The sequence below is a fragment of the Aquarana catesbeiana genome, linkage group LG04, assembly GCF_042186555.1.
Source record: "Aquarana catesbeiana isolate 2022-GZ linkage group LG04, ASM4218655v1, whole genome shotgun sequence".
Taxonomy (NCBI): Eukaryota; Metazoa; Chordata; class Amphibia; order Anura; family Ranidae; genus Aquarana; species Aquarana catesbeiana.
The window spans coordinates 395,652,403-395,679,592 of record NC_133327.1 but is presented as its reverse complement, the minus strand read 5'-3'; the positions used below and the strand labels follow the sequence as shown (position 1 = coordinate 395,679,592).

General features: G+C 37.1%; 1 protein-coding gene across 1 annotated transcript in view; it reads left to right on the top strand.

Moving 5' to 3' along the window:
• The window catches only part of LOC141141259 (uncharacterized), a 1,017,917-nt gene that overhangs the window by 964,286 nt on the left and 26,441 nt on the right, over positions 1 to 27,190 (top strand). The window contains exons 93-161 of the mRNA XM_073628940.1: positions 3,726 to 3,773; positions 3,882 to 3,929; positions 4,041 to 4,079; positions 4,188 to 4,235; positions 4,344 to 4,391; positions 4,500 to 4,547; positions 4,650 to 4,697; positions 4,806 to 4,853; positions 4,962 to 5,009; positions 5,119 to 5,166; positions 5,266 to 5,307; positions 5,416 to 5,463; positions 5,576 to 5,623; positions 5,733 to 5,780; positions 5,883 to 5,930; positions 6,039 to 6,086; positions 6,197 to 6,244; positions 6,353 to 6,400; positions 6,509 to 6,556; positions 6,668 to 6,706; positions 6,815 to 6,862; positions 6,971 to 7,018; positions 7,125 to 7,172; positions 7,275 to 7,322; positions 7,431 to 7,478; positions 7,587 to 7,634; positions 14,884 to 14,931; positions 15,031 to 15,072; positions 15,181 to 15,228; positions 15,341 to 15,388; positions 15,498 to 15,545; positions 15,648 to 15,695; positions 15,804 to 15,851; positions 15,962 to 16,009; positions 16,118 to 16,165; positions 16,276 to 16,323; positions 16,432 to 16,479; positions 16,588 to 16,635; positions 16,742 to 16,789; positions 16,891 to 16,938; positions 17,047 to 17,094; positions 17,203 to 17,250; positions 17,360 to 17,407; positions 17,507 to 17,548; positions 17,657 to 17,704; positions 17,817 to 17,864; positions 17,974 to 18,021; positions 18,124 to 18,171; positions 18,280 to 18,327; positions 18,438 to 18,479; positions 18,588 to 18,635; positions 18,745 to 18,792; positions 18,901 to 18,948; positions 19,057 to 19,104; positions 19,211 to 19,258; positions 19,346 to 19,393; positions 19,502 to 19,549; positions 21,786 to 21,833; positions 21,942 to 21,989; positions 22,249 to 22,296; positions 22,405 to 22,452; positions 22,558 to 22,605; positions 22,714 to 22,761; positions 23,024 to 23,071; positions 23,174 to 23,221; positions 23,330 to 23,377; positions 23,486 to 23,533; positions 23,641 to 23,688; positions 23,793 to 23,840. Coding sequence (XP_073485041.1) covers positions 3,726 to 3,773; positions 3,882 to 3,929; positions 4,041 to 4,079; positions 4,188 to 4,235; positions 4,344 to 4,391; positions 4,500 to 4,547; positions 4,650 to 4,697; positions 4,806 to 4,853; positions 4,962 to 5,009; positions 5,119 to 5,166; positions 5,266 to 5,307; positions 5,416 to 5,463; positions 5,576 to 5,623; positions 5,733 to 5,780; positions 5,883 to 5,930; positions 6,039 to 6,086; positions 6,197 to 6,244; positions 6,353 to 6,400; positions 6,509 to 6,556; positions 6,668 to 6,706; positions 6,815 to 6,862; positions 6,971 to 7,018; positions 7,125 to 7,172; positions 7,275 to 7,322; positions 7,431 to 7,478; positions 7,587 to 7,634; positions 14,884 to 14,931; positions 15,031 to 15,072; positions 15,181 to 15,228; positions 15,341 to 15,388; positions 15,498 to 15,545; positions 15,648 to 15,695; positions 15,804 to 15,851; positions 15,962 to 16,009; positions 16,118 to 16,165; positions 16,276 to 16,323; positions 16,432 to 16,479; positions 16,588 to 16,635; positions 16,742 to 16,789; positions 16,891 to 16,938; positions 17,047 to 17,094; positions 17,203 to 17,250; positions 17,360 to 17,407; positions 17,507 to 17,548; positions 17,657 to 17,704; positions 17,817 to 17,864; positions 17,974 to 18,021; positions 18,124 to 18,171; positions 18,280 to 18,327; positions 18,438 to 18,479; positions 18,588 to 18,635; positions 18,745 to 18,792; positions 18,901 to 18,948; positions 19,057 to 19,104; positions 19,211 to 19,258; positions 19,346 to 19,393; positions 19,502 to 19,549; positions 21,786 to 21,833; positions 21,942 to 21,989; positions 22,249 to 22,296; positions 22,405 to 22,452; positions 22,558 to 22,605; positions 22,714 to 22,761; positions 23,024 to 23,071; positions 23,174 to 23,221; positions 23,330 to 23,377; positions 23,486 to 23,533; positions 23,641 to 23,688; positions 23,793 to 23,840 — 3,270 coding nt within the window. The remainder of the gene's footprint in view (positions 1 to 3,725; positions 3,774 to 3,881; positions 3,930 to 4,040; positions 4,080 to 4,187; positions 4,236 to 4,343; positions 4,392 to 4,499; positions 4,548 to 4,649; positions 4,698 to 4,805; positions 4,854 to 4,961; positions 5,010 to 5,118; positions 5,167 to 5,265; positions 5,308 to 5,415; positions 5,464 to 5,575; positions 5,624 to 5,732; positions 5,781 to 5,882; positions 5,931 to 6,038; positions 6,087 to 6,196; positions 6,245 to 6,352; positions 6,401 to 6,508; positions 6,557 to 6,667; positions 6,707 to 6,814; positions 6,863 to 6,970; positions 7,019 to 7,124; positions 7,173 to 7,274; positions 7,323 to 7,430; positions 7,479 to 7,586; positions 7,635 to 14,883; positions 14,932 to 15,030; positions 15,073 to 15,180; positions 15,229 to 15,340; positions 15,389 to 15,497; positions 15,546 to 15,647; positions 15,696 to 15,803; positions 15,852 to 15,961; positions 16,010 to 16,117; positions 16,166 to 16,275; positions 16,324 to 16,431; positions 16,480 to 16,587; positions 16,636 to 16,741; positions 16,790 to 16,890; positions 16,939 to 17,046; positions 17,095 to 17,202; positions 17,251 to 17,359; positions 17,408 to 17,506; positions 17,549 to 17,656; positions 17,705 to 17,816; positions 17,865 to 17,973; positions 18,022 to 18,123; positions 18,172 to 18,279; positions 18,328 to 18,437; positions 18,480 to 18,587; positions 18,636 to 18,744; positions 18,793 to 18,900; positions 18,949 to 19,056; positions 19,105 to 19,210; positions 19,259 to 19,345; positions 19,394 to 19,501; positions 19,550 to 21,785; positions 21,834 to 21,941; positions 21,990 to 22,248; positions 22,297 to 22,404; positions 22,453 to 22,557; positions 22,606 to 22,713; positions 22,762 to 23,023; positions 23,072 to 23,173; positions 23,222 to 23,329; positions 23,378 to 23,485; positions 23,534 to 23,640; positions 23,689 to 23,792; positions 23,841 to 27,190) is intronic.

Below are 27,190 nucleotides of genomic sequence, written 5' to 3'. Positions count from 1 at the left end.
TATAGCTTGAAATTAGTGTGCCAGGTTACTGTGCTTTTGGTATTCCAGCTGTCTTCATTCAGTGGATCTTTCCGTGCTACTGACTTGCCATGCCTTGTATAAAAGTAATCATCTTGCCAAAGGGAGGATGTTACTTTCTTATGTCAGAGTCTTTAGCAAAGAGAACAGTCAGCAACAAAGCAGTGACATCAGTAAACCTCACCACAAATCTCTTGAGACTAGAATTCAGAGGCAGCAGTGTTTTAGGTACACACTACAGATATACTGTACACCTGTGAGCCTGTAGAAACAGGAGTGCCACTTCTAGATGTTATTTATAACATAGTTCAGTTTCCCTTTAAAATGTCAAGAAAACCTCTTTTGAAAGTCATACTGTATAGGACATGTATAGGCTTTCATTGCTCAATGTTCCTTCCTAAACTGCTAGATATTTTGTTAATTTAAATCAGGATTAGCCTCAGGCAGCCTTATCCTTTGAACAAGACAAGATGATAGGGCCCTGACAGTGGGCATTTTGCAGCTACATTTGCCCAGGTACACTTTTTCATCCATTGCCCATTGCCTCTAGGAACAGTTTTTTCCAGTTCCTAGGCCCTGCACCCTGCTGAAATAAATCTAATTCAGTAATTACAAGTAATGTCCAGAGTATTCCTATTAAGCTCCTCTGGGGCTAGAAGAACACAGTGGAACAAAGCACCCTTTACATGTTAGGAAGAACTCTGCTGCTCCTAAACAGAAATATTATGATTTTTTTAATTATTATTTTGGCACATTAGGGGGGTTTACTAAAACTGGAGCATGCAAAATTTGGTGCAGCTCTGGATAGAAACCAATCAGCTTCCAGATTTTATTGTGAAAGCTTCACTGAACCAGCAGATGATTGGCTACCATGCACAGCTGCACCAGATACTGAGTGCTCCATTTTTAGTAAATCTCTCACATAGAGCTAAGTGTTTCTCAATTCCAGTCCTCAAGGCACACCAACAGGTGATGATTTCAGGTTTTCCCTCAGAAGAAATGGCTGTGGTAATTACAGATCAAATCACCTGTGCAAAATATTGGAAAGCCTCAAAATATGACCTGTTGGTGTGCCTTGAGGACTGGAATTGAGAAACACCGAGCTAAGCTTAAGAATCCCTGTTAAACAGAAAAACTTACTATAACTATATTTTATGTATAGGTGTTTTTTAGTGGTTTCAAAATTTGTGTGTCAGTGGCCCAGAACAAATATGCAGAGGTGTTCTGGTTTTGCTGAACTGCATGTGTGTTCCAGGACAGTGCCATATGTAGTACTGAAACAAACCAGGCAACTGGAATTTGTAATAGTAGGTCAGAAATAGCAGCTTCCACATTTCTTTCAGTACTCCAGTACAGTATATTCTTTTAGGCTCAGCACATGCCAGCAATTTAGAAATGTATTACATAATTAAACAATATTTTTCTAATTCTTAACCAGCTCAAAACAGCATTACAAAAATGTTATTATGTTTGGGGAATTTAGCATTATAATATCTTTTTCTTTGTAGAGAAACTAGAGAAAAAAATAGAAATGAAATCTACTGAAATAAAGAAAGGCAAAGACATAATGATATTAAAAATATATTTATTTGTATTTATATATATACAATTATTGTATGCACTGCATAACTGCCCAGTCTGGATAATAAAATGATGGTTCCAGAAAATATATATCATATTTAAAAAGCTAATTTGAAAGAAAAAACAGTCAAGGATATGGTTACGCACATTACAACCATCAAAAGATAAAGGGGGTTTGGCAGTCCCTCATCCCTGGTGCTACTTTTTGGCAGCACAACTGCAACATTTAAGAGGCTGTAATGATTAATCTGAGGAGAATTATGTTACTAGGTACAAGTCATAACACATTGATGGAGGCTGAATCTCTTTCATTTAAATTTCCCACGTTTTTGTTAATAAAGAAAGTATGGAAAGTGATCAAGGAGGTACTAGAATATCAGGAGATTACAGAATTCTCACCATTGTGGGATAATATGGAAAAACGAAAAAAAGAATCTGCGCTAAGATATATGGAAACAACTGAACATATATGCATAAATCACATATCTGAGATCACATATCTGTGAAAATATATGAGGAAAATGTTTAAAAGCAGCGATTCTCCTGCATAGCATTAATACAGTATATAAAATGGGAAAAACTAGAAAACTAGAAAGCACGCCTTCCAGATGGAAGACGGTCTGCTCCTTCTGCTATTGGCATAGCAGGACTTGGTGGGGGGTTTGAAATTGGAATAGAAGGCTGGAAATGAAATAAGGCGATCTGAGAAGTAATAGTTCTGCTGGGTGTTTTTGGAGATTGCTCTATTACCACAGGTGATTTGAAGTGTATTTGTTTCCACCTGATATGCCCTGGAGGGTATCCACCATTACAGGCTTTCCTAGATTCTCTGTAACGGGGATCATGGGCTTCTGGTAAAAAGTGTCGTAATTCTCTACACAACGGTGGTGGATTGACCACGATTTCTCCACACTAACACTGAAGATTTTTTTCTCATCCATGGATGGACTCTTATATATTTAATTTACACGAGTGGATGTCACATATATTTTAGTTACATATATGATTGGACATTATGCATTTTTTATTTTTTATGTTATATATTTAGTCACTTGGTTTAGTTGACTTCTGATCATTCATTATTTTGTGATTTAAAGTTTTTTCCATGTTTGTTGGTACATATGAGATTGACAACTATAGTTCATAACACACATGATTGTATATTTATGTCATATTTTGGATCACCCTCTAATTAGTGGGTTAGTGCGGTAGTTTGCACTTATTGATCATTTAGTTCACAGGTTTAGCGCAATTCTAGTTTGTCCTATTGTGGGATAATAAATCTGCAGGATTTACTTAATATAGAGAAAAGTAGGGACTGGGAGAGATGCAGTCTTGTTCATCTTGCTCAATTATATAAGTTGGATGTCTTTAAATGGTTTCAGGATCTCAAGGAGGAATATGATATACCAAATCAGTCCTTTTTTAAATATTTGCAAATTAGACATGCTCTAGGGGCACAATTTAAAGAGAGGCCAGTGGAGTGGAGTAAGGTGACTATTCTTTGGAAAGTAATCAACACAGATACATCCAAGGGTTTGATCTCCTCCATATACAACAGTATACGTGATGGGGTTATAAGGGGGAATGGGGAGCTTCCCTGTACGAGGGGATGGATGGAAGATCTGGGGGATATAACAAATGAGCAGTGGAAACGCATTTTGGAAATAGGTCCATTAAGTACCCTATCCCCATCACAGACAGTGTCACATCTGTTGTTGCTGCATAGGGCATATAGGGCACCTTAGAAATTATTCCTATATGGGTGGAGGCCAGATGCTAAATGCCCATGATGTAGGGATCTAAAGGGAGATCTAATTCATATGATGTGGAGATGTCCAAAGTTAAATAGATACTGGAGAGAAGTCATCGGTACAATAAATACAGTATTTGGAACAACTCTTAAATTTGGACCTAAAGATATGTATATTAGGTTATATGGAAGAATTATACATTATTTAACTATGTAGAGACGCTAGAGAGGAAACCAGAAAAAGTATCTGTGGAACCCAAAAAAGGTAATCACTCTCTAGTATTACACTTGTTAACTGCAAAGGTGGTTATAGTGTAAATGCGCTAAATGCAGCAAGATAATTTGAACAATGAATCCTTATTTTACTATACAGAGACTCTAGAGAAGAAACCTGAAAAAGTATCCGCAGAACCCAAGAAAGGTAATCACTCATCAGTACTGCATTTATAAACTGTAAAGTTTGTTGTAATATGAGTGAGGCAAATGCAGAAAGATATTTTGAACTTTTACATCTTATTTCACTATTCAGAGATACCAGAGAAGAAATTAGAAAATATATCTGTGGAACCCAAAAAAGGTAAATCACTTATTTACTTCTAGGAAATGAAGGGGATTATATTGTGAGCAGAGTAAATGCAAAAATATATTTTGGACTATTACATTTTATTTTACTATACAAAAACACAAGAGAAGAAATTTGAAAAAGTACCTGTAAAACCCAAAACAGGTAATCACCAATAAGTATTGCATTGTCAATGTGTGAAGATAGATATAAGGTGAGCAAGGTAAATACAGAAAGATATTTTGAACTATTACACCTTATCTTACTACACAGAGACACCAGAGAAGAAATTAGAAAAAGTACATGTAGAACCCAAAAAAGGTAATCACTAATCAGTACTCCCGTTGTTAAGTGAAACGGTTGTTATAATGTGAGTTAGGTTAACACAGAAAGATATTTTGAACTAATATACATTCTTTTTCTATATAGAGACACAAGAGAAAAAAACAGAAAAAGTGTCTGTTGAACCCAAAAAAGGTAATCACTCATTAGTATCACACTTGTAAATTGCAAAAGTGGTTATGATGTGAGAGAGATAAATGCAGCAAGACATTTAGAACTATTAATGCTTATTTTACTATACAGAGACCCCAGAAAAGAAACCTGAAAAACTATCTGCAGAACCCAAGAAAGGTAAATCACTTATTCCCTTATAAGAGATGAAGGGGGTTATATTGTGAGTGGAGTAAACTCGGAAAGATAATTTGAACAATTACACCTTATCTTACTACACAGAGACACCAGAGAAGAAATTAGAAAAAGTACATGTAGAACCCAAAAAAGGTAATTACTAATCAGTACTCCCATTGTTAAGTGAAACAGTTGTTATGATGTAAGTTAGGTTAACACAGAAAGATATTTTGAACTAATATACATTCTTTTACTATGTAGAGACACAAGAGAAAAAAACTGAAAAAGTGTCTGTTGAACCCAAAAAAGGTAATCACTCATTAGTATCACACTTGTAAATTGCAAAAGTGGTTATGATGTGAGAGAGATAAATGCAGCAAGACATTTAGAACTATTAATCCTTATTTTACTATACAGGGACCCCAGAGAAGAAACCCGAAAAACTATCTGCAGAACCCAAGAAAGGTAATCACTCATCAGTACTGCATTTCTAAACTGTAAAGGGTTGTTATGATATGAGTGTGGCAAATGCAGAAAGATATTTTAAACTATTATACCCTTTTTGACTATTCAGAGATACCAGAGAAGAAATTCGAAAAGGTATCTGTGGAACCCAAAAAAGGTAAATCACTTGTTTACTTATAGGAGATTAAGGGGGTTATATCATGAATATAAACACAGAAATATATTTTGAACTACTACACCTTATCTTACTACACAGAGACACCAGAGGAGAAATTAGAAAAAGTAGAACCCAAAAAAGGTAATCATCTATCAGTACTGCATTTTTAATGTGAAAAGGTAGATATAACGTGAGAAAGGCAAACATAGAAAGATATTTTGAACTATTACACCTTATTTTACTATGCAGAGACACTAGAGAAGAAACTAGAAAAAGTATCTGTGGCACACAAAAAAGGTAATCACTCATTAGTATCTCACTTGTAAATTGCAAAGGGGGTATAATGTACTGTAAGAGAGGAAAATGCAGCAATATATTTTGAACGAATAATCTTTATTTTACTATACAGAGACTCCAGAGAAGAAGCCTGAAAAAGTATCTGCAGAACCCAAAAAAGGTAATCACTCACCAGTACTGATTTTGTAAATTGTAAAGGGTTGTTATAATATTGGTGCAGCAAATGCAGAAGGATATTAAGAATTATTACATCTTATTTGACTATACAGAGATACCTGAGAAGAAAGTAGAAAAGATATCTGCGGAACCCAAAAAAGGTAAATCACTTATTTTCTTCTAAGAAATGAAGGGGATTATATTGTGAGCAGAGTAAATGCAAAAATATATTTTGGACTATTACATTTTATTTTACTATACAGAAACACCAGATAAAAAAATTGAAAAAGTACCTGTAAAACCCAAAACAGGTAATCACCAATAAGTATTGCATTGTTAATGTGTGAAGATAGATATAAGGTGAGCAAGGTAAATATAGAAAGATATTTTGAACTAGTACACCTTATCTTACTACACAGAGACACCAGAGAAAAAATTAGAAAAAGTACATGTAGAACCCCAAAAAGGTAATTACTAATCAGTACTCCCATTGTTAAGTGAAACAGTTTTTATAATATAAGTTGGGTTAACACAGAAAGATATTTTTAACTAATATACATTCTTTTACTGTATGTAGAGACACAAGAGAAAAAGACAGAGAAAGTGTCTGTTGAACCCAAAAAAGGTAATCACTCATTAGTATCACACTTGTTAACTGCAAAGGTGGTTATAGTGTAAATGCGCTAAATGCAGCAAGATAATTTGAACAATGAATCCTTATTTTACTATACAGAGACTCCAGAGAAGAAACCTGAAAAAGTATCCGCAGAACCCAAGAAAGGTAATCACTCATCAGTACTGCATTTATAAACTGTAAAGTTTGTTGTAATATGAGTGAGGCAAATGCAGAAAGATATTTTGAACTTTTACATCTTATTTCACTATTCAGAGATACCAGAGAAGAAATTAGAAAAGATATCTGTGAAACCCAAAAAAGGTAAATCACTTATTTACTTCTAGGAAATGAAGGGGATTATATTGTGAGCAGAGTAAATGCAAAAATATATTTTGGATTATTACATTTTATTTTACTATACAAAAACACCAGAGAAGAAATTTGAAAAAGTACCTGTAAAACCCAAAACAGGTAATCACCAATAAGTATTGCATTGTCAATGTGTGAAGATAGAAATAAGGTGAGCAAGGTAAATACAGAAAGATATTTTGAACTATTACACCTTATCTTACTACACAGAGACACCAGAGAAGAAATTAGAAAAAGTACATGTAGAACCCAAAAAAGGTAATCACTAATCAGTACTCCCGTTGTTAAGTGAAACGGTTGTTATAATGTGAGTTAGGTTAACACAGAAAGATATTTTGAACTAATATACATTCTTTTTCTATATAGAGACACAAGAGAAAAAAACAGAAAAAGTGTCTGTTGAACCCAAAAAAGGTAATCACTCATTAGTATCACACTTGTAAATTGCAAAAGTGGTTATGATGTGAGAGAGATAAACAGCAAGACATTTAGAACTATTAATGCTTATTTTACTATACAGAGACCCCAGAAAAGAAACCTGCAAAACTATCTGCAGAACCCAAGAAAGGTAAATCACTTATTCCCTTATAAGAGATGAAGGGGGTTATATTGTGAGTGGAGTAAACTCGGAAAGATAATTTGAACTATTACACCTTATCTTACTACACAGAGGCACCAGAGAAGAAATTAGAAAAAGTACATGTAGAACCCAAAAAAGGTAATTACTAATCAGTACTCCCATTGTTAAGTGAAACAGTTGTTATAATGTAAGTTAGGTTAACACAGAAATATATTTTGAACTAATATACATTCTTTTACTATGTAGAGACACAAGAGAAAAAAACTGAAAAAGTGTCTGTTGAACCCAAAAAAGGTAATCACTCATTAGTATCACACTTGTAAATTGCAAAAGTGGTTATGATGTGAGAGAGATAAATGCAGCAAGACATTTAGAACTATTAATCCTTATTTTACTATACAGGGACTCCAGAGAAGAAACCCGAAAAACTATCTGCAGAACCCAAGAAAGGTAATCACTCATCAGTACTGCATTTCTTTTTTTTTTTTTTTTTTTTTTCCTTTCTCTTTCTTTTTTTTTTTTTCTTTGCCACATCAGACAACCTTTTCAGGGATCTTAAATCAACTTTACAGTTCATTTCCGTTTAAAATAAACCCCATCAGAGTCACATCATCGTGGCCTTTTCTATATCAAAAAAGAACAAAAAGGGGAGCACAAGAATAGTATAAACATAGTATAACAATGTTATTTCGTATCCCGCCTGTTAATATACTTAACCCCGTCTCTATTCCTAGGTTTAACTCCCATTTCCTTTTACTTCTATTTCCCCCCCCCATCCCCTCCTATCCCCTCCCCGGGTCCCCCCCACCCCTCCTCTCCAAGGTCTATTTTTCTTCTACTCTCCTCCTTTAGTCTAAGGCTTTGAATTCTTTGGCATAGCTCCATGTTTTTTTACATTTTTCCCATCGGTCCCACCTACCCATGTTTCCACTTCCTGTTTCCTCGAGCAAACTCCCCAAGGTCTCCATATTGCAAGTCTCCTCTACAACATCGAACCACTCCCAAATCTCTGGGGACTCTCTCCTCTGCCAATTCCTCGGTATCGTTCTTTTTGCAGCATTCAGTAGCTGCGGTACCAGTGACTGTTTGTATTTCTTTGAGTCTCTTGTCCCCCCATGGAACAGGACCTCCCAGGGGTCTTCTACCACCTCTATTCCCGTGATTTTTTTAATTAATTCTAGTATTTTACTCCAGAAGTTTTTAATTTTGGGGCAGTTCCACCACAGGTGACCCATTATACCTACTTCTTGGCAGCCTCTCCAACAAGTGGCTGACCCTTTCTGGTATTTACTAGTTATCTCTGGAGTGAGGTAGCTTCTGCTAATGCATTTGTAGTTCATTTCTATCGTTCGGGTGTCCATTGCTGAATGAGCGATCATTTTCAAGATTCTTTTAATTGTGACTAAATCCTTCTTAGTGCTCAAATCTCTTTCCCATTTGGCTATAAATGACGGTATTTCCAATTTTTCTGAGTTCATAAAAATTTTGTATATTTGAGATATTGTATTTTTTGGGACCTCTTTATCACACAACCTCTCAAGGTCTGTCAATTGATCCCCCGACCTAATCGGGTGCGGTAGCATATTGATAAAATGACTTAATTGGAGATAACGCCATCTCTCTAATCCCCGTGGTTCCCTTCCGTGTATAAGTTGTTGGAGTGGTATAATTTTTCCTTCGTTCATTATTTCTCTTAGTTGTGATTTCCCCCAAAGTGTTTCTTTTCCTCTAATATTCTCAAACCCTGGTGCGAAAAAGTTGTTATCTATTAATGTGATCAATGGTGAATTGTAATTCCCATTAACTTTCTTATATACCCCATCCCATATTCTAAGGACATTTCGTGTTATGACATGTGTACTGTTATCTAACAATCTAAAGTGTGGGGGATTCCATATAATAGTGCCTAGTTGTGCATTACTAATATTTTCCTCTATTTTCACCCATTTTTTTAACTCTTCCTTCCTCGTCCATCCTTGATAGTACTACAGCTTTATAATACATCTGCACATCGGGTACTGCCAGGCCGCCATCTGTTTTCCTTTGTTTCAATATCTGAAAGGAGACTCTGGGGTTTTTGTTTCCCCAAATAAAGGTCATAATTATTTTTTTTAATTTTCTCAGGTAATATTGGGGTAGTGGAACTGGTAGCATCTGGAAGTAGTATATAATTTTGGGTAATAGAACCATTTTGATGACATTAATACGTCCGATCCATGACAGGGCCTTGCCGGAGAATCTCTTACAGTCTAATCTGACGGCATCGAGTAGCGGAATATAATTACTTGTGAATATCTTTTGGATTGTGTTAGTTAGCTTGATACCCAGATATTTTAATTCCTTAGTCCATTTAAAACTAAATTCTTTTTTCAAAGTCGCTTCCTCTGTCTTACTTATATTTAATACTTCCGATTTGTTCATATTTATTTGGAAGTTAGATACCTCTCCATACTTCCTCACTGCTTTTACTAGTTTGGGCATAGTAGAGATCGGGTCCGTTACATAAAACAACACGTCGTCCGCAAACGCTCTGACTTTGTGCTCTTCCTCTCCTACCTTCACACCTCTAATATCAGGGTCTCTTCATATTGTTGCCAAGAGGGGTTCCATAGCTAGCACCAAAAGCAGCGGGGACAGGGGACACCCTTGTCTCGTGCCGTTTTCCATCTCGAATGGTTGAGATATTAACCCATTGATTTTTACTACGGCAGTTGGATGGTGGTAAAGAGTTTTAATCCTCCGGATCATTTTAGGACCTAGCCCCATAGTCTCCAAGGTCTGGAACATGAACCCCCAGTCTACCCTGTCAAATGCCTTTTCGGCGTCGATTGACAGAAGCAGTCCTGGGGGCCCACTCTCCTTCATTTTTCCCAATAGGAGAAGAGTCCTGACCCCATTGTCCCTCCCCTCCCTATTGGGAACAAACCCTACTTGGTCTGGGTTAACTAATGAATTCATAAATTCCTTTAATCTCTCTGCCAATACTTTTGCATAAAGCTTTGTGTCATTATTCAGCAAAGAGATTGGGCGATAGCTCGAGCATAGTGATTTCTCTTTACCTTCTTTCAATATAATTGTAATAGAAGCTTTTAGTGCCTCCCTACTCATCTCAAAGCTGTCCCCCAGACCATTCATGTAGCGACATAACCTAGGTACCAATGTTTCTTTAAATGTTTTATAATAAAGTATTGTCAGGCTGTCCGGGCCAGGGCTTTTCCCGGATGCCGTTGCTGCTAAAGCTTTCCTGATTTCTTCTTCTGAGATTGGTCTTTCTAATATTTCTCTGCCTTCTTCTGAAATCTTGGGTAACGCTGCCTTTTTTAGATAGTTGTTATATCTTAATCTCCTATTTTTTAAAGCGGTGTCTTGCCTGGGGACTGAATATAGGTCTTTATAGTAGTTCTTAAAGATCTCCGCTATACTTCTAGTTGAATATTCCATATGGCCTTCTTTGGTCTGAATTTTTTCTATAAAGTTCCTGGCTTTCTTCTTTTGTACTATTTTTGCTAACTGTTTGCTGGGTTTATTACCCCATCTAAATCTCTCCCAGGCTATCTTATTAAATGTTACTCTTGACTCCTGCTCCATCACGGTTTTCAGCTCCGATCTTTTAATAACCATCTGCTGATGTATCTCTTGGGGGAGCTGGCACGCTTGTTTTTTATGTTTTTGTTCTAATCCTGCCAGGTCAGCCCTTAGTTTTTGAATTTTGGCCCGTCTATCCTTCTTCTTCCTCGCTCCCATTTCCACCAAGACCCCCCTGATATAGGCTTTATGAGCCTCCCATAGCGTAGCTCCCGACACTTCCCCCATGTCATTTACCTCAAAATAGTTTTCTAATTCCTTTCTAATTCTATTGACACCCTCCTCCTCCTTTATCAACTCCTCATTTAGCCTCCACTGCCCCCTATTGGCCTGACCTCTACCAGTTGCCATTTCCATGGTCATAGGTGCGTGATCTGAGTAATCTATCTGAGTACTATCTTATCGATCGCCCAATGTTCAACTAGTCCCCAATCAATCCGGGAGTAAGACCTGTGCACAGGGGAGAAAAACGTATAGTCTCTTTTGGTTGGATGTTGAAATCTCCAAATATCCACCAATTGGTAGGTGGAGAGTTTTTGCTTTAACTCTTTCAAGTGAGCGCAGTTTCTCCCCTGTGTTCGGTCCGTACTGTCTAAATCTGGATTAAGACAAAAATTAAAATCCCCCATTAGTATTAGATGTCCTCTCATGAACTTCATTATTTTCCCCAAAATATAATATAAGTACTTCGTCGGATTCTTGTTTGGAGCATAAATATTGACTAATGTATGTTCTACTTCATTTAGTCTACCTATGAGGCACAGGTATCTACCTTCTGGGTCCACTAATCTTACCTCCAGCACAAACCTTGTTTTCTTTGCAAAGCCAATGGCCACTCCCCGTGCCCTATTAGAGATGGTATCTCCTTGGTACCAGACTGGGTATTCGTTTGAGAACAATCTAAGTCTCGACTGGAGTGTAATATGTGTCTCTTGCAAGAACACCACATCTGGGCCCAATAATTTTAACTCGTTGAAGATATCCCATCTTTTCTTGGGGGTGTTTAGGCCTTTGACGTTGTATGTTATAAATTTTATTGTGGCCATGACCCTTTTTCCATTCTCCTAAATTCTCCCTTTACCTTAGACCTTGGAGAGTTTTCCTTCTTTCTTGATATTGAGATTGGATGGGACCCCCTCCCTCTACTCCCCCTCCCTCTCCCACCCCCCCACCACCACCCCAACGCCCCCACCACCTCCCCCATCACCCCCATCACCCCCACCACCCCCGCCTCCCACCCTCCCCCCCATTGGTCCTCTCAGGACCCTTAGACCAGTGAGGGTCACTTGTATTATGTCCCACCATTGGTCTCCTTCTATAAAGGTGGAGCTCTAGGTGTGTCATCCCTCCAGTCCGTGCTGCCTTAGTGACCGGACACACTAGGTTTCTACTGACGGGTCTTCCTCACCAATATTGTGGATTAATTTTGGTCCTAACCCGCCCCCTCCCCCCCGCTCCCTCCCCCCACAGATCCCCCCCACCTCCGCTTGTCCTCTCACATCTGGCCTATGCTCAACTCAATCCAACATTCATTAGACCAGTCCAGCATCTGGGGCACCTGCAAGCCCAATTTCTCACAGAATTCCTCTAATTCTCCCGGGAATCTTAGTCTTGCGGATCTCCCATCTTTGCTACCCACCAGGCAGGCTGGGAATCCCCATGTGTATTTTACATTTTGGTTTATCATTTGCTCCAGTAGGGGTTTCAAATGTCGCCTTCTCACCAGTGTGTCTTTGGCCAGGTCCGCAAAGACTTGAATTCTTGCCTCTTCAAACTGTAGTGGGGTATGCCCCTTCAATTTAACCCATATCTTTTCCTTGTCCTCATAGAACCTGAATCTCACAACAATGTCACGACTTCTTTCTACCTGTCTGGTATCGAGCCTACCCACCCGGTGAACCAGCTCGATTTTTGGGAAGTCTTCCCCTCCCAGTCCCAGAATTGGGCCAAAGATAGTTGCTACAGTCCTCCTCAGATCCTCCCCTCTATTTTCTGGGACCCCCCTGAGTCTCAGATTTTGTCTTCGATCCCTGTTTTCCTGATCTTCCATTCTGGAGCAAATTTTTATCTGATTTTGTTGAGTTGTTTTAAGTTGTTCTTTTAATTTGGAGATTTCCCATTCCTGTTTGAATGCCTTATCCTCAGCTTCCTCCATTCTGGTCAGAAGGTTGCCTAGATCTAACCTCAACATACCAATCTCTGCTTTGATCGAGGTTTCCAGGGCTTTAAGCATTTCTGCTAATTCGTTTTTTGAGGGCAGTTGTGTATCCTGTCTATGCTCTTCTATTCTAGATGCCTCCAGCGTGTTGTCGGCTAGTAATTCCTCTCTTGAATGATCAGGAGTCTGATCTTCCCTCTCGTTTAGTCCCTTCTTCTTTTTGTCTACCATATTTGATTTTTGGGTTTCTTGATGGGCGCTTCCCGGGCTCCCCCCCTTGACCATATATTGCTTAATTGTACTTCCAGCAGCGTTCCCTGGTAGATTATCTTTTGGGGTTTTCGGTGGTCCCCCCTTCCCGGTTTTAGATGCGTTCCGGCTCATACTATTTTCCTGCTGAGCTATCTCAGTTTGATATTAATCTGTGTGTCCAACACTCTCAAGAAATAGTCCCGGGTACAACTCTCTCCCGCTAGTTAACCAATCAATCTGAGGTTGTCAGTGTAGATACCAATGTGGCAGTAGTAAACTATTAGCGACTTGAATGAGACTCTATGGTACTGAGTTTAGCCCCGTGTCGCAGTGTCTGGTAAGCGTGTTTCCAGGCTATTTTCTGGTATACCAGTATTGTGATACAAGGAACTCACAACGGTAGCTTATGAGTGTGTTAGACATAGTCTACCTAGCCTGGGCCTAGCTTCCAATGCTGTAGGAGTGAACATCGCATACGGGTACAGTGCTGCGATTCCACAGAGCGAGTTAGTTGTAGCTTTGGTTGTGTCCAAAGCACTTTTATATTTCAGCAATATATGATGTCTCAAGCTTCATCCGTAATCAACCAGTACTCAAAGGTTAACGAACTTTAAATCACATTTCTTTATCACTGGCCAAGTTTGTGCTGTATAGTATATACGGCGGAGGTACCCACCACCCCTTCACTACATACACATATACCCCTAAACCACAGGGTGAGCATACAGGCGTAGGGCATGTATTAGTATCATAGGCTTGTTTATTATATCCCCGCCTTCCCTCCAATGTCAGTGCGGATACCGTGGTGTAGGAACTCAATTGCAGCTTTGATCGTATCTATAGGCTTTGTATTTCAGCAAGATATAATGCCCCTAGTTTCCTCTGTAATGGATCAGTGTTCAAAGGTTAACAAGCTTAAACAACATTTCCTTGCATTTGGCAAATCTCATGCTTCATAATATATACAGTGGAGAGACCCACCACCCCTCCACTGTCTCAACTAGTTTAATAGGGACAGCAGGAGTTACCATACACACGTTGATCAGCAGGTTTCCTAGCTTCCCAATCTACAGTCTTACTTCTCCTGGCGTGCTCCTTATAAGCTTTACACTCTTACCTTGGAGATGAGTATTTTTAGTGAGTCTCTTACCACCATTACTTGTACTTCTACCTTCTGTTTCAAGCTATTTGATACTTCCCCCAGCTGGAGTCAGATGGATTTAGCTGTCAGGCTTGCTTGCCACTATCAGGGCTCTGGATCTCCCAGCATATATCTTCCACTTCAGCGTTCAGTCCCGGTCCTGTCTCACATGCTGCCAGTACTCAGTGCGGGGGGGGGGGAGGGGGGGAGCGAGGAGCTCCGGTCTGTTAATCGAGGCCGTCACCACAGCTGTTTCTCTCTGTCCTCCTGTCCTCCGTGCATGGATCTAAATCATCTCCTAGCACACAGGTCGCTGTACGGTTCTCTCAGCGGGATGGCTCTCCATATCCTCTCCATCCCCCCTGTTTGCTTGTCCTGATATGAGAGAGAGCCGGCCGGCACGCCAGCAGGACGACACACCTCCCACTCCTCCCTTCCCTACAGACGTCTCACTTCATCTCCCCCTGAGTACTGCATTTCTAAACTGTAAAGGGTTGTTATGATATGAGTGTGGCAAATGCAGAAAGATATTTTAAACTATTATACCCTTTTTGACTATTCAGAGATACCAGAGAAGAAATTCGAAAAGGTATCTGTGGAACCCAAAAAAGGTAAATCACTTGTTTACTTATAAGAGATTAAGGGGGTTATATCATGAATATAAACACAGAAATATATTTTGAACTACTACACCTTATCTTACTACACAGAGACACCAGAGGAGAAATTAGAAAAAGTAGAACCCAAAAAAGGTAATCATCTATCAGTACTGCATTTTTAATGTGAAAAGGTAGATATAATGTGAGAAAGGTAAACATAGAAAGATATTTTGAACTATTACACCTTATTTTACTATGCAGAGACACTAGAGAAGAAACTAGAAAAAGTATCTGTGGCACTCAAAAAAGGTAATCACTCATTAGTATCTCACTTGTAAATTGCAAAGGGGGTATAATGTACTGTAAGAGAGGAAAATGCAGCAATATATTTTGAATGAATAATCTTTATTTTACTATACAGAGACTCCAGAGAAGAAGCCTGAAAAAGTATCTGCAGAACCCAAAAAAGGTAATCACTCACGAGTACTGATTTTGTAAATTGTAAAGGATGGTTATAATATTGGTGCAGCAAATGCAGAAGGATATTTAGAATTATTACATCTTATTTGACTATACAGAGATACCTGAGAAGAAAGTAGAAAAGATATCTGCGGAACCCAAAAAAGGTAAATCACTTATTTTCTTCTAAGAAATGAAGGGGATTATATTGTGAGCAGAGTAAATGCAAAAATATATTTTGGACTATTACATTTTATTTTACTATACAGAAACACCAGAGAAAAAAATTGAAAAAGTACCTGTAAAACCCAAAACAGGTAATCACCAATAAGTATTGCATTGTTAATGTGTGAAGATAGATATAAGGTGAGCAAGGTAAATATAGAAAGATATTTTGAACTAGTACACCTTATCTTACTACACAGAGACACCAGAGAAAAAATTAGAAAAAGTACATGTAGAACCCCAAAAAGGTAATTACTAATCAGTACCCCCATTGTTAAGTGAAACAATTTTTATAATATAAGTTAGGTTAACACAGAAAGATATTTTGAACTAATATACATTCTTTTACTGTATGTAGAGACACAAGAGAAAAAGACAGAGAAAGTGTCTGTTGAACCCAAAAAAGGTAATCACTCATTAGTATCACACTTGTAAATTGCAAAAGTGGTTATGATGTGAGAGAGATAAAGGCAGCAAGACATTTAGAACTATTAATGCTTATTTTACTATACAGATACTCCAGAGAAGAAACCTGAAAAAGTATCTGTAGAACCCAAAAAAGGTAATCACTCATCAGTATTGATTTTGAAAATTGTAAAGGGTTGTTATAATATTAGTGCAGCAAAACTCAGAAAGATATTTAGAACTATTACATCTTATTTGACTATTCAGAGATACCAGAGAGGAAATTAGAAAAGGTATCCGTGGAACCCAAAAAAGGTAATCATTCATAGTATTTGTAAGTCATGAAGATGAAGGTTGTTATAATGTAGGTAAGGTTAACACATACAAATATTTTGAGCTAGTATACATTATTTTACTATGCAGAGACACCAGAGAAGAAACCAGAAAAGGTATCTGTGGAAACCAAAAAAGGTAATCACTTGTTAGTATCACATTTATAAATTGCAAATGTGGTTATAATGTGAGAGTGGTAAATGCAGACATATATTTTGAACTATTAATCCTTATTTTACTTTACAGAGACTCCAGAAAAGAAACCTGGAAAAGTATCCGTAGAACCCAAGAAAGGTAATCACTCATCAGTGCTGCATTTGTAAACTATAAAGGTTGTTATAATATGTGTGGCAAATGCAGGAAGATATTTTGAACTATTATACCTTATTTTACTATTCAGAGATAACAGAGAAGAAATTAGAAAAGGTATCTGTGGAACCCAAAAAAGGTAAATCACGTATTCCCTTATAAGAGATGAAGGGGTTATATTGTGAGTGGAGTAAACTCAGAAAGATAATTTGAACTATTACACCTTATCTTACTACACAGAGGCACCAGAGAAGAAATTAGAAAAAGTACATGTAGAACCCAAAAAAGGTAATCACTAATCAGTACTCCCATTGTTAAGTGAAACAGTTGTTATAATGTAAGTTAGATTAACACAGAAAGATATTTTGAACTAATATACATTCTTTTACTATGTAGAGACACAAGAGAAAAAAACTGAAAAAGTGTCTGTTGAACCCAAAAAAGGTAATCACTCATTAGTATCACACTTGTAAAATGCAAAAGTGGTTATGATGTGAGAGAGATAAACACAGCAAGACATTTAGAACTATTAATCCTTATTTTACTATACAGGGACTCCAGAGAAGAAACCCGAAAAACTATCTGCAGAACCCAAGAAAGGTAATCACTCATCAGTATGGCATTTCTAAACTGTAAAGGGTTGTTATGATATGAGTGTGGCAAATGCAGAAAGATATTTTAAACTATTATACCCTTTTTGACTATTCAGAGATACCAGAGAAGAAATTCGAAAAGGTATCTGTGGAACCCAAAAAAGGTAAATCACTTGTTTACTTATAAGAGATTAAGGGGGTTATATCATGAATATAAACATAGAAAGATATTTTGAACTACTACACCTTATCTTACTACACAGAGACACCAGAGGAGAAATTAGAAAAAGTAGAACCCAAAAAAGGTAATCATCTATCAGTACTGCATTTTTAATGTGAAAAGGTAGATATAATGTGAGAAAGGCAAACATAGAAAGATATTTTGAACTATTACACCTTATTTTACTATGCAGAGACACTAGAGAAGAAACTAGAAAAAGTATCTGTGGCACTCAAAAAAGGTAATCACTCATTAGTATCTCACTTGTAAATTGCAAAGGGGGTATAATGTACTGTAAGAGAGGAAAATGCAGCAATATATTTTGAACGAATAATCTTTATTTTACTATACAGAGACTCCAGAGAAGAAGCCTGAAAAAGTATCTGTAGAACCCAAAAAAGGTAATCACTCACCAGTACTGATTTTGTAAATTATAAAGGGCTGTTATAATATTGGTGCAGCAAATGCAGAAGGATATTTAGAATTATTACATCTTATTTGACTATATAGAGATACCTGAGAAGAAAGTAGAAAAGATATCTGCGGAACCCAAAAAAGGTAAATCACTTATTTTCTTCTAAGAAATGAAGGTGATTATATTGTGAGCAGAGTAAATGCAAAAATATATTTTGGACTATTACATTTTATTTTACTATACAGAAACACCAGAGAAAAAAATTGAAAAAGTACCTGTAAAACCCAAAACAGGTAATTACTAATAAGTATTGCATTGTTAATGTGTGAAGATAGATATAAGGTGAGCAAGGTAAATATAGAAAGATATTTTGAACTAGTACACCTTATCTTACTACACAGAGACACCGGAGAAAAAATTAGAAAAAGTACATGTAGAACCCCAAAAAGGTAATTACTAATCAGTACTCCCATTGTTAAGTGAAACAGTTTTTATAATATAAGTTAGGTTAACACAGAAAGATATTTTGAACTAATATACATTCTTTTACTGTATGTAGAGACACAAGAGAAAAAGACAGAGAAAGTTGAACCCAAAAAAGGTAATCACTCATTAGTAACACACTTGTAAATTGCAAAATTGGTTATGATGTGAGAGAGATAAAGGCAGCAAGACATTTAGAACTATTAATGCTTATTTTACTATACAGATACTCCAGAGAAGAAACCTGAAAAAGTATCTGTAGAACCCAAAAAAGGTAATCACTCATCAGTACTGATTTTGAAAATTGTAAAGGGTTGTTATAATATTAGCGCAGCAAACGCAGAAAGATATTTTAAACTATTACATATTATTTGACTATTCAGAGATACCAGAGAGGAAATTAGAAAAGGTATCTGTGGAACCCAAAAAAGGTAATCATTCATAGTATTTGTAAGTCATGAAGATGAAGGTTGTTATAATGTAGGTAAGGTTAACACATAAAAATATTTTGAGCTAGTATACATTATTTTACTATGCAGAGACACCAGAGAAGAAACCAGAAAAGGTATCTGTGGAAACCAAAAAAGGTAATCACTCATTAGTATCACAATTATAAATTGCAAATGTGGTTATAATGTGAGAGTGGTAAATGCAGACATATATTTTGAATTATTAATCCTTATTTTACTTTACAGAGACTCCAGAAAAGAAACCTGGAAAAGTATCCGTAGAACCCAAGAAAGGTAATCACTCATCAGTGCTGCATTTGTAAACTATAAAGGTTGTTATAATATGTGTGGCAAATGCAGGAAGATATTTTGAACTATTATACCTTATTTTACTATTCAGAGATACCAGAGAAGAAATTAGAAAAGGTATCTGTGGAATCCAAAAAAGGTAAATCACGTATTCCCTTATAAGAGATGAAGGGGGTTATATTGTAAGTGGAGTAAACTCAGAAATACACCTTATTTTACTACACAGAGACACCAGAGAAGAAATTAGAAAAAATACACGTAGAACCTAAAAAAGGTAATCACTAATTGGCACTGCATCCTTAATGTGAAAAGGTAAATTTAATGTGAGCAAGGAAAACATAGACTAATATTTTGAACTATTACACCTTATTTTACTATGCAGAAGCACTAGAGAAGAAACTAGAAAAGGTATCTGTGGAACCCAAAAAAGGTAATCATTCATAGTACTTGTAAGTCAAGAAGATGATTGTTGTTACGAGGAGCATTCAAGTCAAACCGGGACTTTTGAGTTTATATAATAAAAGAACAAATTTCAAGGAGTGGAAGCTGTATTTATTTCTTTACGTACTCCCCTTCTGCATTTATTCACTTATCCCAATGTTTAAGTGATGTCTGTAAAGCGGTGGCATAGAAAGACTTGTCAGTATGTCTGAACCATCCTAGGACAGCCTGCTTAACTTCATCATCAGTGCTGAAATGCTGACCTCCAAGGAACACTTTTAGGGGCCCAAAATCACTCAGATCAAGCTCTGGGCTGTACGGAGGATGTGGCAATGCGTCAGTTATTGTAATGTGCACATAGTGCAGTGAGCAGTATGAGCTTGTGCATTGTCCTGGAGAAACAGGACCCCCTTAGTGATTAAACAAGGCCATTTTTTCCCGCAGACACATACAGTGCCTTGAAAAAGTATTCATACCCCTTGAAATGTTCCACATTTTGTCATGTTACAACCAAAAACATAAATGTATTTTATTGGGATTTTATGTGCTAGACCAACACAAAGTGGCACATTGTTGTGAAGTGGAAGGAAAATGATAAATGGTTTGTCAAAATTTTTTACAAATAAATATTTGAAGTGGGGTGTGCATTTGTATTCAGCCCCCTTTACTCTGATACCCTCAACTAAAATTGTTGGAACCAATTGCCTTCTGAAGTCACCTAATCAGTTAATAGTGTCCACCTGTGTGTATTTTGATCTCAGTATAAATACAGCTGTTCTGTGAAGCCCTCAGAGGTTTTTTTTAGAGAACCTTAGTGAACAAACAGTATCATGAAGGTCAAGGAACATACCAGACAGGTCAGGGATAAAGTTGTGGAGAAGTTTAAAGCAGTGTTCAGTTATAAAAAAAAAATATTCAAAGCTTTGAACATTTCACGGAGCACTGTTCAATTCATTATCCAAAAATGGAAAGAATATGGCACAACTGCAAACCTACCAAGACATGGCCGTCCACAGGTCAAGCAAGGAGAACATTAATCAGAGAAGCAGCCAAGAGGCCCATGGTAACTCTGGAGGAGCTGCAGAGACCCACAGCTCAGGTGGGAGAATCTATCCACAGGACAACTATTAGACATGCACTCCACAAATCTGGCCTTTATGGAAGAGTGGCAAGAAAACCAGCCATTGTTGAAAGAAATCCATAAGAAGTCCCATTTGCAGCTTGCGAGAAGCCATGTGGGGGACACAGCATGCATGTGCTCTGGTCAGAATAGACCAAAATTGAACTTTTTGGCCTAAATGGAAAATGCTATGTGCGACGGGAAATGAACACTGCACATCACCCTGAACACACCTTCCCCAATCTTAGAACAAAACCTGTTAGAGTCTGCAAAAGACTTGAGACTGGGGCAGAGGTTCACCTTCTAGCAGGACCCTAAACATTCAGCCAGAGCTACAGTGGAATGGTTTAGATCAAAGCATATTCATGTGTTAGAATGGCCCAGTCAAAGTCCAGACCTAAATCCAACTGACAATCTGTGGCAAGACTTAAAAATTGCTGGTAGAGACATACCCAAAAAGACTTGCAGCTGTAATTGCAGCGAAAAGTGGTTCTACAAAGTATTGACTGTGGGGGGGGGGGGGGACTGAATACAAATGCACGCCACACTTTTCACATATTTATTTGTAAAAAAAACTGAAAACTATTTATCATTTTCCTTTCACTTCACAATTATGTGCCATTTTATATTGGTCTATCACATAAAATCCCAATACAATGCATTTACATTTTTGGTTGTAACATGACAAAATGTGGACATTTTCAAGGGGTGTGAATACTTTTTCAAGGCACTGTATGCACACAACTCAGTACATGACAATAAAATTCACTGTTGATATTGGCACCATGGTGTAAAAAATCCACATGAACAATGCCACGTTTGTCCCACAAGTATTCAAAAGTTTTTTGTTGGTGATGAGTCTGTGTGGAGCTGTTCCATGCACACATTAACATTGTTGTCTCTGGACTGGCCCACAACATGTTCACCACCTATAAGTAATAGAACACACTTGCTACTTACTACTGTGTGTAGCATTGCCATGTTAGCATCCCTTTTTATACCTTTAAAATTAAAAGTCCTGGTTTGATTTGAACACCCCTCGTAATGGGAAAGAGGTAAATTCAGAAATATATTTTGAACTACTATACATTATTTTATTATGTAGAGACACCAGAGAGGAAACCAGAAAAAGTATCCGTTGAACACAAAAAAGGTAATCACTCATTAGTATCACACTTGTAAATTGCAAAGGTGGTTATAATGTAAGGAAGGTAAATGCAGACATATATTTTGAACTATTAATCCTTATTTTACTTTACAGAGACTCCAGAGAAGAAACCTGAACAATTATCTGCAGAACCCATGAAAGGTAATCATTCATCAGTACTGCATTTCTAAACTGTAAAGTTTGCTTTAATATGAGTGTGGCAAAGGCAAAAATATATTTTGAACTCTTACACCTTATTTGACTGTTCAGAGAAACCTGAGAAGAAATGAGAAAAGGTATCTGTAGAACCCAAAAAAGTTAAACAACTTATTAACCTATAAGAAATGAAGGGGATTATATTGTAAATGGCGTAAATGCAGAAAGATATTTTTGGACTATTACATCTTATTTTACTATACAGAAACACCAGAGAAGAAATTCGAAAAAGTACCTATAAAACCCAAAACAGGTAATCACTAATAAGTATTGCATTGTTAATGTGTAAAGGTAGATATAAGGTAAGCAAGGTAAACACAAAAAGATATTTTGAACTATTATACCTTATCTTACTACACAGAGACACCAGTGAAGAAATTAGAAAAAGTACCTGTTGAACCCAAAAAAGGTAATCACTCAGTATAACACTTGTAAATTGCAAAGGTGGTTATAATGTAAGAGAGGTAAATGCAGCAATATATTTTGAACTATTAATCCTTATTTTACTATACAGAGATTTCAGAGAAGAAACCTGAAAAAGTATCTGCAGAACCCAAGAAAGGTAATCACTCATCAATACTGCATTTGTAAGCTGTAAATGTTGTTACAATATGAGTATGGCAAGTGCAGAAAGATATTTTAAACTATTATACCTTATTTGGCTATTCAGAGATACCAGAGAAGAAATTTGAAAAGGTATCTGTGAAACCCAAAAAAGGTAAATCCCTTATTTACTTATACAGGGTAAGAGATTAAGGTGGGTATATTGTAAAAGAGGTAAATGCAGCAATACATTTTGAACTATTAATCCTTATTTTACAACACAGAGACTTTAGAGAAGAAACCTGAAAAAGTAATTGTAGAACCCAAGAAAAGTAATCACCCATCAGTACTGATTTTGTAAATTGTAAAGGGTTGTTATAATATTAGTGGGGCAAATGCAGACATTTTGAACTATTACATCTTATTTGACTATTCAGAGATATCAGAGAAGAAATTAGAAAAGGTATCTGTGGAACCCAAAAAAGGTAAATCACTTATTTACTTATAAGAGATTAAGGGGGTTGTATTCTGAGTGGAGTAAAGGCAGAAAGATATTTTGAAATAATAAACCTTATCTTACTACACAGAGACACCAGAGATGAAATTAGAAAAAGTACCTGTAGAACCCAAAAAAGGTAATCACTCATCTGTACTGCAAAGTTAATATGAAAAGGTAGATATATTGTGAGAAGGGTAAACATAGAAAGATATTTAGAATAATTACACCATATTTAACTATGCAGAGATACCAGAGAAGAAATTAGAAAAGGTATCTGTGGAACCAAAAAAAGGTAATTATTCATAGTACTTGTAAGTCGTGAAGATAAAGATTGTTATAATGTAAGTGAGGTTAATGCAGAAGAACAGTTTGAGCTATTGTACATTATTTTACTATGCAGAGACACCAGAGAAGAAACCAGAAAAAGTATCTGTGGAAACTAAAAAAGGTAATCACTCATTAATACTGCACTAGTAAATTGCAAAGGTGGTATAATGTAAGGCAGGTAAATACAACAATATATTTTGAACTATTAATCCTTATTTTACTATACAGAGACTCCAGAGAAGAAACCTGAAAAAGTATCTGTAGAACCCAAGAAAGGTAATTACTCATCAGTACTGCATTCGTAAACTGTAAAGGGTTGTTATAATATTAGTGTGGTATATGAAGTAAAATATTTTGAACTATCTTATTTGACTATTCAGAGATATCAGAGAAGAAATTAGAAAAGGTATCTGTGGAACCCAAAAAAGGTAAGTCACTTGTTTACTTACTAAGAGATTAAGGGGTTTATATTGGGAGTGGAATGAACACAGAAAGATATATTTTTTTTTTTCCCCAAACGTTTTTATTGAGTTTCGCAACAATACAAAAGCAGGACAAATATGGCAAACAACATGCAGTATAACACACTGTAAATATGGTAAATGGTCTACATGAATACAGATTTGTAAATTCTTTGTTTGAAAGGTGGTAATGGGAGGTAAGAAAGGTAGAACATCAGCTCAGTAATATACACAGATGAGCAGCAGAGGAGAACACACAATAGGACATCATACTAATGGTCATACATTATCGTTCCAGCATATCCAGGGTTTCCACAACTTGAGAAAACTAGGAAGTTTGCCATTTCTTAAAGCTAATAGGTATTCATGCATAAAATAGATTTTTACAATCTCTACGGTTTTTAAAGGATTTGGTGCATGTGACTGTTTTCAGGATCTAGTGATGGTGGATCTAGCTGCCAGAATTGTATGCATCACCACTGTGTTAAAATGAGAGGAAATATTTTCTATTCTCAAATTTCCTCCAGAAACCACAGACATTCTAATGCCCCGTACACACGGTCGGACTTTGTTCGGACATTCCGACAACAAAATCCTAGGATTTTTTCCGACGGATGTTGGCTCAAACTTGTCTTGCATACACACGGTCACACAAAGTTGTCAGAAAATCCGATCATTCTAAACGCGGTGACGTAAAGCACGTACGTTGGGACTATAAATGGGGCAGTGGCCAATAGCTTTCATGTCTTTATTTATTCTGAGCATGCGTGGCACTTTGTCCGTCGGATTTGTGTACACATGATCGGAATTTCCGACAACGGATTTTGTTGTCGGAAAATTTTATATCCTGCTCTCAAACTTTGTGTGTCGGAAAATCCGATGGAAAATGTGTGATGGAGCCTACACACGGTCGGAATTTCCGACGACAAGGTCCTATCACACATTTTCAGTCGGAAAATCCGACCGTGTGTACGGGGCATTACAGTACCATAGAAGGTGTGATAATTTACCAACGGTAATATAACACAATATAGAATATCATGAAAATGACATACAAAATTGCAACAGAATTGAACCATGACATTTGTGATATATACAATTTATTTGTATGTCATTTTCAATATAGAATATCATGAAAATGACATACAAAATTGCAACAGAATTGAACCATGACATTTGTGATATATACAATTTATTTGTATGTCATTTTCATGATATTCTATATTGTGTTACATTATTTCTATTGGGCCACTCTATTGCACGAATCAGTGTAATGGTACAATGCTCCATGTAATAGCTATAGCAGGCGCCTGCGGCGTGTCGCCAGAGCCTATGCGTGTGGCCGGCAGCTGCGATGTTCACTGGCCACCCGTGATCCCTCCACAGAGAGCCAGAAAGAGGATCTGCCAGTGTAAACAGGGCAGATCCCCATTCTGACAGGGGAGCTTGTAGGTAGTAAAATTATGTCATCAGAGAATAGCTGGTAGTATGTTGCTTCTGCTTAGTTTGGAACCCAGATATTTGGGGGTGTGATCTAATCATTTCGGCTAGCAGTTCTATTAGGTTTTGGAGAGCATTTCAGATGTATAAACTTGAGCAGAGGGTTTGGAGTATAGAGCATGAATAGCATGATATAAATATCCACCAAAACCAAACTTTTATGAGTATGCGACATGTAAGACCAGTGAATCCGGTCAAATCCCTTTACAGCATCAATGGATAGTAGCAAAAATGGCACCCAAGAAGAATTAATGTATATTATTGATTATTTGTCTTGTGGCATCTGATGTTTATCTACGGGCTGTAAAGGCAGACTGGTCAGACTTAGTCAGTATAGGGAGCATTTTTTAGCAGACGACTTGCAATCAGTTTGGCATATCTTTTCATCCACATTTAATAACTACATAGGGTGGAAGTTTTGAGGGGTTGTGGGGTCTTTGCTCGGTTTTGGTATAGTAACTTTATAGGCTTTGAGCATCTCCAGGGGAAAGGTAGAGGTCCTGGCCATTCCATCAAATAGAGATACAACATGTTGTACTAGGCTATGCTGAAAAGTTTTGTAGTACTCTTCCACAAAACTATCTGGGCCCGGAAATTTACCAGTGGGTAGAGTGGTAATAATCGTCTGTATTTCCGCCTGTGTGAACACTGCATTAAGCTCTTGTATTTTGGAGTGAGTTCGAGAGGAGAAGCTCATTTTTGCTAGAAAGTCTATTATCACTGATTGCGATGGTTGAAGGTTGAACTGTGTTTGGGTCATCTTTAAGGCTATACAGAGACCCATAGTAGTGGGCAAATGAGTCAGCTATTTTTTGGGGATCTATTATCTTGTGATTATGAGCTGGGTGATAGAGAAAATAAATTTTTGATGTGGTTCTCTGAGCTTGGAATTGCTTAGCTAAGAGTTTGCCTGCTCTGTTCCCAGAGGAATACAAGTTAGGTTTAAGGGCCTTGGTGTACCGATCATACTGATCAAGCAGCAGCCTGTGTAGTTCAAGATGGAGTTTTGCTAGCTCCAAGGAGGTTTTGGGGTAACACAGCTTTTATTTGTGGTTTCTAAGGCACGTATTCATTGTGTCAGGTCATTTAATTTCTGTTTTTTATCCCTTTTTTCTCTGGCGCTCAGTTGAATAAGTACACCTTGCATGTAGGCCTTATGGGCATACCAGATAGTAAAAAAAAATTGTCACTGAACCAGTATTGCTGGTAAAAAACTCAGTCAGATGCGAACAATATGTGGTGTTCGGAGAAAATTCAGAACACCGTTAAAGTCTATGGGACATTAACATGAAAAATCAAAAGTGTTAATTTTAAAGGCTTATATGCAAGTTATTGTCATAAAAAGTGTTTGGGGACCCGGGTCCTGCCCCAGGGGACATGTATCAATGAAATTTTTTTTTTTTAAATGTCTGTTTTTTTTGGGCGCAGTGATTTTCTTAATGCTTAAAGTGAAACAATAAAAATGAAATTTTCCATTAAATATTGTGTCTGGTTGATGTCTATAGTATGTCTGTAAAGTGACGCATTTTTCCCGTGTTTAAAACAGTACCACAGCAAAATGACATTACTAAAGGAAAAATTGTCATTTAAAACTGATCGCGGCTGTAATGACTTGTCGGGTCTCAGCAATATAGATTAAAATCATTGAAAAAAAGAGCATGGGATTCCCCCAGTCAATTACCAGGCCCTTTGGGTCTGGTATGAATATTAAGGGAAACCCCGAATCAAAGTTTAAAAAAAAATTGTGTGGGGTCCCCCTAAAATTCATACCAGGCCCTTTGGGTCTGATATGGAAATTAAGGGGAACCCTGCACCAA